The sequence below is a fragment of the Acipenser ruthenus genome, chromosome 12 (genome assembly GCF_902713425.1).
Source record: "Acipenser ruthenus chromosome 12, fAciRut3.2 maternal haplotype, whole genome shotgun sequence".
Classification (NCBI taxonomy): Eukaryota; Metazoa; Chordata; class Actinopteri; order Acipenseriformes; family Acipenseridae; genus Acipenser; species Acipenser ruthenus.
In genome coordinates this window covers 42474637-42485547 of record NC_081200.1, presented here as the reverse complement: position 1 = coordinate 42485547, position 10911 = coordinate 42474637, and the positions used below count along the sequence as shown (strand labels likewise).

The following is a 10911-nucleotide window of genomic DNA, read 5'->3' as shown; positions in this document are numbered from 1 at the left end:
TAACCTGACTGCCGGTACACTGTCAACTCCTTGAGTCACTGGCCTGTGCAGTCACTGAGTCTGCCCTCCCACAGTAAAAGCACAGCAAAGTGGAATAAAGAATTGCGAGGTATAGTAAAGCATATTAATAAACATGGCAAACTGTGGTAAATGCAGGTATAACCAAGGGAAAGCATGGTAAACTGTAAAAATACCATGTACCATTGTATGGGCTCGCTCTGGGGTTATCAGTGTAATTCACTGCAGCCCCTCAGAGCCCCAGTATTTCACCCCAGAGCCAAGCTGCCTCATTGTTCTGTGAAGAGGTGATGGGAGGCAGGCTGGGCGGCTGTGGGAGACCCTGCACTAGCATTCCCAGTTGTTTTGTTATCTTTTTGCAACAATGACAAATTTTTCTTTCTCTGCTGAAAGAAACTGACTGGTGCCAAGTTTTCTGCTGTTGCAAAATCTGCAAACCTGCCTTTTATAAAACTTCCTTGTGGTTTTCTTTGTCCTGTGTGGTGCCAGGAACGCAGGCTCACTGCGTGGATTATGTGTCTGTATATACCGGTGTGTATGTATATGTATGTATGTATGTATGTGTGTCTGTATGTGTTTGTATCTGATGCTGATTGGGGCTTGTGCTTGCTTGTTGACAGTAAAGGGAATCTTTGAACTGAACCAATCAATAGAACCGCTGTCGGAATTTCCCATTGTTTTAAAAAAACGCAAACATTTCTGCAGAGAAAGATTGTCCTGCCGGAAACAAAAAAAAAAAAAATAGGAAAAGAAAATAACACATACAAAAAATTAGGAAACTACACAAAGCTGTCTTTGAATGTCATTTGAGAAGTCTTGCTGACAGATCGATGTTTTAGCGGAGAATGATTTAAACCCAGAGATTGTCATCATCAGTCCTGCTGTGTGAAACCTCACCTCTCCAAACACTTCCACTGACAACCAGGGACTTCTGGGCTGGTTGCTGTGTCCAGTGAGACAGCTACAAAAAAATGATAACATAAGTAAAAATAAACCTTGAAGGTTGTCGAACACTCCCCCTCTCTCACAGAGACATAGAAGAGATTCAACTGCAAACAACAGCCAGGAGAGGCCAGGGAGCCATTCCATGAAAGAGTAGCGTTTTGTTGCAAGTCAGCACTGCAGGACTGTGAACCTGCATGGAGGAGAGGGCTGCCCTGTCTACATCCTGAGCATGTTTCAGAGTTAATAAAATCCAGCAGGAAGGGGGTGGCAGTGAAAATGGCACCAGAGCTATAACCCTTGATGGCTGTTTTAATCTGATTTGCAGAGTTTAACTTGCAGGGTGCGGTTAGGTGGTGACTGTGTGTTTGTGTGTGCATGTGTGTGTGCGTGTGTGTGTGTGTGTGCACATGTGTGCGTGTGTGTGCATGCGTGTGTGAGTGTGTATGTTGGGGGGGGGACATTGCCTGTCATGGAAACAATTCCACAGCCTGCTGATCTCTTTGCTGAAATGCACTGCAAGGCTGTCTGTTCAGAGCAGGTATCATTCATCTCGTCTACATGCTGAGGGCTCCAGTTAGTTCCACTGCAGTTTGATTAGAACTTGTAGATGAATAGGAGTCCTTCTCCAATGCAGTTCCACTGCAGTTTGATTAGAACTTGTAGATGAATAGGAGTCCTTCTCCAATGCAGTTCCACTGCAGTTTGATTAGAACTTGTAGATGCAGCGAATGCGTTTAAAGCTCTACGCAGACTGTGCTTTATAACACTTATTTCCTGTGGAATAAAACACAGCAGAGTCACAGGGCGTTAGAGGAGCCGTGAAACACAGCAATCACAGGGCATTAGAGGAGCCGTGAAACACAGCAGAGTCACAGAGCGTTAGAGGAGCCGTGAAACACAGCAGAGTCACAGAGCGTTAGAGGAGCCGTGAAACACAGCAGAGTCACAGAGCGTTAGAGGAGCCGTGAAACACAGCAGAGTCACAGAGTGTTAGAGGAGCCGTGAAACACAGCAGAGTCACAGAGCGTTAGAGGAGCCGTGAAACACAGCAGAGTCACAGAGCGTTAGAGGAGCCGTGAAACACAGCAGAGTCACAGAACGTTAGAGGAGCCGTGAAACACAGCAGAGTCACAGAGCGTTAGAGGAGCCGTGAAACACAGCAGAGTCACAGAGCGTTAGAGGAGCCGTGAAACACAGCAGAGTCACAGAGCGTTAGAGGAGCCGTGAAACACAGCAGAGTCACAGAGTGTTAGAGGAGCCGTGAAACACAGCAGAGTCACAGAGCGTTAGAGGAGCCGTGAAACACAGCAATCACAGGGCGTTAGAGGAGCCGTGAAACACAGCAGAGTCACAGAACGTTAGAGGAGCCGTGAAACACAGCAGAGTCACAGAGCGTTAGAGGAGCCGTGAAACACAGCAGTCACAGAGTGTTAGAGGAGCCGTGAAACACAGCAGAGTCACAGAGCGTTAGAGGAGCCGTGAAACACAGCAATCACAGGGCGTTAGAGGAGCCGTGAAACACAGCAGAGTCACAGATCATTAGAGGAGCCGTGAAACACAGCAGAGTTACAGAGTGTTAGAGGAGCCGTGAAACACAGCAGAGTCACAGAACGTTAGAGGAGCCGTGAAACACAGCAGAGTCACAGAGCGTTAGAGGAGCCGTGAAACACAGTAGAGTTACAGAGTGTTAGAGGAGTTGTGAAACACAGCAGAGTCACAGAGCATTAGAGGAGCCGTGAAACACAGCAATCACAGGGTGTTAGAGGAGCCGTGAAACACAGCAGGCAATTCCACTAAACACACATTCAGAAGATTTAAGAGACCTGTTTTTGCCATGTTAATCAAGGTTATAGTGATAATATATTTAAAGATGCAATACTGCTTATTAGATTAGCTATGATACAAAAGCACTAGCTTTCAAGACCTCAAAAGCCTCTTCAAGAAAGCTGGCGATTTTATTCCATAGTTAATCTAATAAGCACAAACCGATGATTTCATGATGTTTCCGTCTCATTAGCCTCACTGCAGGATAACCACCCTCTCCACTGAGCTGGAGTTGTGTTTCAAGCTGGTTAATATGATTACAAGTATTTTGTTTTGTGTTTTTTCTGGTACGGTAAACAGCCCTGTTTCTGAATAAGATTAGGGCTATTCTCTGGTTGTGCAAGACAATTCCATTTTTCTGGAACAATTTATGCAGGTCATGTGTGGGAGCTTAACAGAGGACCAGGGCCCAGTCACTGGGCAGTGGGCAGCCTGTGCGTGCCACCAGCCCTCCCCTGTCTCTGGGGGGACTGTAGGGGGCCACAGCAAGACCCCTGAGCGTCAGGAGCAAGCGATAGTTTGGAGGGGCTTTGCAAAGTGTAATAAAGCACAGTGAAAGCATGGTGCAGCATAGGTGAGCATTGTAAAGCGCAGACAGGTATGATAAAGCATATTACAAATCAAAGCAAAACATGGTAAATGCATAACCATGGGGAAACTTCTAAGTGACAGTGCAAATGTATCAATGCTAGTGGAGGGGGGGGGGGGGGTTACAGCTGATTAACGCAGACCTGTTGAATTTGTAACTTTTGCACAGTGTACAGTAATGTCACAGGGAGCTTTAAAACAAGAATAGGTCTGGTAGTAGAGAAAGTTAATGTGCAATAAGAAATGTCCTACAGGTCTCGGGGCAAAGACTATACTGTCTTCAGACACAGACTGTACTGTAGATTGTAGAGCTGAGGGACTGGGAGGCATTGTGGTGTAGGGGTTAGAGCTGAGAGACTGGGAGGCAGTGTGGTGTAGGGGTTAGAGCTGAGGGACTGGGAGGCAGTGTGGTGAAGTGGTTAGAGCTGAGGGACTGGGAGGCAGTGTTAGTAAGTACAGTAAGATATAAAACAAGCAGGGTTTATGACAGCTCAGCTGCATTGCCAACTAATGGACACTTTTATTATTACAGCACCATCTGAGACAAGTTTCAAAGCAAAACATCCACACTCACACATACACATACACTTACACACTCATATACACACACACCGATACACAGACACACACTCACACTCAAACACTCATACACACACCGATACACAGACACACACTCACACTCAAGCACTCATATACACACACCGATACACAGACACACACTCATATACACACACCAATACACAGACACACACTCACACTCAATCAGCTTGTCTGCAGCCCCCTCTCTCTGGAAGAGCAGGAGCAGGATCTCACTTTCACTGCCCTTGTGAAGAGCTGAACTCCTGCTCATGTATCTGTCTCTAGAGCTGATTTTAAGACCCTGCTCCTCCTCAACAAGGCGTTACATGGTCATGATATCTCACTGAATTACTATCTGTATACATCCCTGGCCGTGCACTGCGCTCACAGGTCAGGTTGAAGGGTTCAAATGCACTATATAAATGCAATGGTGTTGCTGTTGCTGCTGGTGCTACCCGCCTGTATCACCAGGCTGATAACAAGGTCTCTTCAAACTGTTGGTTTAGTCTGGTCTAGTTCAGGGTCACAATGAAGAAATCCCACTTTTACTGTGTGGAGGGGTGGAGAGGGGAGGCTACAGATTAGGAGGTTGAATTGAATCCATGGTTCAAGAGCTAGCCGTGTGAATGCTGTCGTATCAGCCCCTCACTCAGGACCCCTCAGGGCTTATCAGGATTCCTCACGAGTGAAAGAGTCCCAGGCCCCACACTCTGCAATCCTGCATACTTAAACTACAGGCAGGCAGGCAGAGACAGGCAGGCAGGGAGAGGCTTTAATCCCTAAAAACGGTATTTTGTAGATTTTGGACCCCACCTCCTCTTCTGGCTCCTGTTGTTATTAAAAAAAAAGCTCCTAATCTTACTGTCTCTTAAGAGAGACAGAGTCACTGACTGCACTGTCTGGGATTACAATGCAGCCATTCTCACTCATTAGGAGATACACTGGATTATTCATGCTGGATAGAGCACTGAGACACAGCATCTGGTTTATAAACCTTATTAAAAAAAACTACATCTGCAAAGGGAAGAGGAAGGGAAGTAAAGAATCAGCCAGGGTAAGGGTTAGGGTTGGGTTTGGTTGTGTTTTGGGGTAAGGCTGGCTGATGTTTCTCGCTGGGAACTGGTTGTGATCTGAATGAGGTTTTGTCAGCGTTATGCTTTGTTTTGACTCGTTGCGCTTTGTGTTTATTTGAAATAATGCAGTACAATCTCTCTCCTATTGTTACTGTTTGTTTAACAGATCTGCAGTTTGGTAATAGTGCAGTGCCTGGGTCTCTGTTGAAAAGAAGTGCTTTGAAAAGTTCCAACAGGTAAATCAGTCCAGTAACTTCTGAGGTCCACAAGTATGTGCATGACGAGAGTTTGGAGAGTTCTGCAAGAGCCATGAGATCACTTTGTTTATTTTGAATGTAGCTCGGGGGGGACAGTTTAATATTTGAATTGGAGCGCACACTGTCACACAAATTCACACGCTGCTCGTACACAGAAGATCATGCCACTGCTGGTTTGTTTTGTTTAAACAGTTACCGTGTATTGTACTGCTGAAGAGACCCCCTCCCCTCCGTGAGACACTTTTAATGATATGTTACCAGTACGAAGTGACAGCACAATAGAATGATATGTTATCAGTGTTAAGTGACAGCATGCTGTTACAGATCCCACTAGCTGAGCTCTTAAGTCACTTCCTGCTACTTTCTGTTTTAAAAGCGTACTGACTGCATCCCATTGAATTGTGGGTTCAGGATTTCTAGAATGAAATCTCAGACAGCTAGGAGTCCGGTCTCAGCAGCTCTCAGACTGTAGACAGCAGAACTGAACACCCTCTCTGTCACTTAACTGGTCTCCTGCTTGTTTTTAGACCACTTCCCTACTGGTACCACATGAGCACTCGTCCATATAAACCAGACCCAGAGAGACCTGTGTGCAGTTTAGAACTGGTGGTGTATCCCTCCCTACCCTGGGAATGCTGCCTGCTGAGATAGTGACGCACCTCAGCTGTGCTGTGACATCACCGCCCCCCCTCTGTCTCTCTGGAGACTGACCAGCCCTGCGGTGCTGCGAGGGGTCGTGGCCTTTCCTATCCTGCAGACTGCGCACCTCAGTCTCCAGGGAGACTCCAGACTCCCCGAACGTGACGTCACGGCAACGAGCAGACCCTGAGAACCAGCTGCACTCCAGATGTGAAGCGGCGGCCTGCCTTCCCTCCAGCCGCTCTTCTGAAACAAGCCACTCAAACCAAACAAATAACAAGGACAGCTAAAGCACAGGCAGCCCCTCTCACTAGCTGCCTGCCTGCCGCAGTGAAACAGCACAGAACTTGAGCAAACAGCCAGAGAGTCCTTAGATTTGTCAAGCTCTGCTGTAAACTGCAAGCAAAGTCCCTTTGTAGACATTGTAATTGCAGCTCACCATTGCTGAGCCCTGCTGGAGCTGTCGCTGCAGGGCTACAACCTCACCCTAACCCTAACCGTAACCCACACACAGCCCTGGTGGAGTGATCTAAACAGTGCAGCAGATGCGCTGCTGTCTGTATGAAGGGGATAGTCTGGGCTACAGACAGCCCCGTTTCCATTCTGCAGGGTGAACTACCATGAGAGTGGCAGTTAGATCAAGGATCAGTCAGCAGCAGAATAGTTATTATTGTGGAGATATTCAAGTCAGATATTCAATACATCTGGTATATTGATTGATCTCAGAACTCTGTCAAGTCTGGTTTGAAAGGATCCAAGTGATTCTTCCTCAGCAACATGACTAGGTGACCCATTCCATCCCCTCACCACTCTCTGTGTGAAGAAGAGTCTCCTTCAACAACATGACTAGGTAACCCATTCCATCCCCTCACCACTTTCTGTGTGAAGAAGAGTCTCCTTCAACAACATGACTAGGTAACCCATTCCATCCCCTCACCACTCTCTGTGTGAAGAAGAGTCTCCTTCGACAACATGACTAGGTAACCCATTCCATCCCCTTGCCACTCTGTGAAGAAGGGTCTCCTTCCCTCTGTCTCCTAAGTCTATCCGTGTGTCCTCTGGTTTCTGTGCTGTGTGTAAAGTATTGGTTAGGGTTAACTAGGGTTAAGTATTACTGTGTCAGCTCAAGATTTTAAAGACTTCAATCCTGCTCCCCCCCCCAATCCTCGCTTGTTCACTCCTGCTAGAGAGCCTTTGTGACGTGGGTTTATCCAGACTGTACTGGCTCGTGATATGATTGGAGGATTTGGAATCCTAGTGACTGAATGGCAATGAAAGTACACGTGTCATTTAATGACATCACAAAGCTGTGACATCACCCCTAGCTTGCAAGGGGGGTTGCTGTAACCAGCCCAGAGAGGCACTGTGATGTCACTGGTTTCATATCATAATGGGAATGTTGATAAGACTGATTCATTTGTTATTACTGGTAGGATTGTAAGATGAAGTGAAATTCTTTAATCTTTTGTACATTTTGAATTGTAATTCGTAACTTTTTTTGGGGGGGGGTACTTTTTAAAATATTGTTTTATTATTATTATTATTAATATTATTATTATTATTATTATTATTATTATTATTATTATTATTATTACTGATCGGTGACAACAAGCATGAGCTGCTTTCAGAAGTTTAAGAAGAAAAGGAAAAGGAAAGTCCTGACCTTGAGAGCAGGCCAACCGGGGAGGAGGCAGGTAAGAGTGGGGTGCGAGCAGGGAGAGAGACACCAGCACCCCCTCCTTCAAGAGCAGGCCAACCGGGGAGGAGGCAGGTAAGAGTGGGGTGCGAGCAGGGAGAGAGACACCAGCACCCCCTCCTTCAAGAGCAGGCCAACCGGGGAGGAGGGAGGTAAGAGTGGGGTGCGAGCAGGGAGAGACACCAGCACCCCCTCCTTCAAGAGCAGGCCAGCCAGAGAGGAGGCAGGTAAGAGTGGGGTGCGAGCAGGGAGAGAGACACCAGCACCCCCTCCTTCAAGAGCAGGCCAGCTGGAGAGGAGGCAGGTAAGAGTGGGGTGCGAGCAGGGAGAGAGACACCAGCACCCCCTCCTTCAAGAGCAGGCCAGCCAGAGAGGAGGCAGGTAAGAGTGGGGTGCGAGCAGGGAGAGAGACACCAGCACCCCCTCCTTCAAGAGGAATATTGAGACAGAAAGAACAAATCTAAAGATAGGAACTTAACACAACAGCTGCTCTCCTTGCTAATGGAGGCCCTGCCTGACTCTGTGGGTCCAGGCCAGGGTTCGAGTCTGCAGGTGTGCCAGTGTGCTTTCACTGGGCTGTACTGATCACTGTGCATCGATGAGTGGTGATGCTTTCACTGGGCTGTACTGATCACTGTGCATCGATGAGTGGTGATGCTTTCACTGGGCTGTACTGATCACTGTGCATCAATGAGTTGTGATGCTTTCACTGGGCTGTACTGATCACTGTGCATCGATGAGTGGTGATGCTTTCACTGGGCTGTACTGATCACTGTGCATCAATGAGTTGTGATGCTTTCACTGGGCTGTACTGATCACTGTGCATCAATGAGTTGTGATGCTTTCACACTCTCACACACTCATACTGACACACTCTCACACACACACACATACTGACACACACACACACCCAAACTGCACATCACTGTCTGTGCTGAAACACTGACAAACCAAACTGCACATCACTGTCTGTGCTGAAACACTGACAAACCCATACTGCATATCACTGTGCTGAAACACTGACAAACCAAACTGCACATCACTGTCTGTGCTGAAACACTGACAAACCCAAACTGCACATCACTGTCTGTGCTGAAACACTGACAAACCCAAACTGCACATCACTGTCTGTGCTGAAACACTGACAAACCCATACTGCATATCACTGTGCTGAAACACTGACAAACCAAACTGCACATCACTGTCTGTGCTGAAACACTGACAAACCCAAACTGCACATCACTGACAAACCCAAACTGCACATCACTGTCTGTGCTGAAACACTGACAAACCCAAACTGCACATCACTGTCTGTGCTGAAACACTGACAAACCCAAACTGCACATCACTGTCTGTGCTGAAACACTGACAAACCCAAACTGCACATCACTGTCTGTGCTGAAACACTGACAAACCCAAACTGCACATCACTGACAAACCCAAACTGCACATCACTGTCTGTGCTGAAACACTGACAAACCCAAACTGCACATCACTGTCTGTGCTGAAACACTGACAAACCCAAACTGCACATCACTGTCTGTGCTGAAACACTGACAAACCCAAACTGCACATCACTGACAAACCCATACTGCACATCACTGTCTGTACTGCAACACTGACAAACCCATACTGCACATCACTGTCTGTGCTGAAACACTGACAAACCCAAACTGCACATCACTGTCTGTGCTGAAACACTGACAAACCCAAACTGCACATCACTGTCTGTGCTGAAACACTGACAAACCCAAACTGCACATCACTGTCTGTGCTGAAACACTGACAAACCAAACTGCACATCACTGTCTGTGCTGAAACACTGACAAACCCAAACTGCACATCACTGACAAACCCAAACTGCACATCACTGTCTGTGCTGAAACACTGACAAACCAAACTGCACATCACTGTCTGTGCTGAAACACTGACAAACCCAAACTGCACATCACTGTCTGTGCTGAAACACTGACAAACCCAAACTGCACATCACTGTCTGTGCTGAAACACTGACAAACCCATACTGCACATCACTGTCTGTGCTGAAACACTGACAAACCCATACTGCACATCACTGTCTGTGCTGAAACACTGACAAACCCAAACTGCACATCACTGTCTGTGCTGAAACACTGACAAACCCAAACTGCACATCACTGTCTGTGCTGAAACACTGACAAACCCAAACTGCACATCACTGTCTGTGCTGAAACACTGACAAACCAAACTGCACATCACTGTCTGTGCTGAAACACTGACAAACCCAAACTGCACATCACTGTCTGTGCTGAAACACTGACAAACCCAAACTGCACATCACTGTCTGTGCTGAAACACTGACAAACCCATACTGCACATCACTGTCTGTGCTGAAACACTGACAAACCCAAACTGCACATCACTGTCTGTGCTGAAACACTGACAAACCCAAACTGCACATCACTGTCTGTGCTGAAACACTGACAAACCCAAACTGCACATCACTGTCTGTGCTGAAACACTGACAAACCCAAACTGCACATCACTGACAAACCCAAACTGCACATCACTGTCTGTGCTGAAACACTGACAAACCAAACTGCACATCACTGACAAACCCAAACTGCACATCACTGTCTGTGCTGAAACACTGACAAACCCAAACTGCACATCACTGACAAACCCAAACTGCACATCACTGTCTGTGCTGAAACACTGACAAACCCAAACTGCACATCACTGTCTGTGCTGAAACACTGACAAACCCAAACTGCACATCACTGTCTGTGCTGAAACACTGACAAACCCATACTGCACATCACTGTCTGTGCTGAAACACTGACAAACCAAACTGCACATCACTGTCTGTGCTGAAACACTGACAAACCCATACTGCACATCACTGTCTGTGCTGAAACACTGACAAACCCAAACTGCACATCACTGTCTATGCTGAAACACTGACAAACCAAACTGCACATCACTGTCTGTGCTGAAACACTGACAAACCCAAACTGCACATCACTGTCTGTGCTGAAACACTGACAAACCCAAACTGCACATCACTGTCTGTGCTGAAACACTGACAAACCCAAACTGCACATCACTGTCTGTGCTGAAACACTGACAAACCCAAACTGCACATCACTGTCTGTGCTGAAACACTGACAAACCCAAACTGCACATCACTGTCTGTGCTGAAACACTGACAAACCCAAACTGCACATCACTGTCTGTGCTGAAACACTGACAAACCCAAACTGCACATCACTGACAAACCCATACTGCACATCACTGTCTGTGCTGAAACACT

The 10911-nt window shown here is 46.9% G+C and overlaps 1 protein-coding gene across 5 annotated transcripts in view; it reads left to right on the top strand.

Annotated features, from left to right (window-relative positions):
* LOC131740132 (ral guanine nucleotide dissociation stimulator-like 1) overlaps positions 1-10911 on the top strand; it is a 46898-nt gene that overhangs the window by 16513 nt on the left and 19474 nt on the right. The window contains exon 1 of one of the 5 annotated variants that reach the window (XM_059035245.1): positions 4828-5008. The exons of the other annotated variants lie outside the window; for them this stretch is intronic. Within the exon in view, the coding sequence (XP_058891228.1) occupies positions 4865-5008 (144 nt within the window). The 5' untranslated portion in view covers positions 4828-4864. Of the gene's footprint in view, positions 1-4827; positions 5009-10911 lie in introns of those variants that run through there. 5 annotated transcript variants of the gene reach the window in all.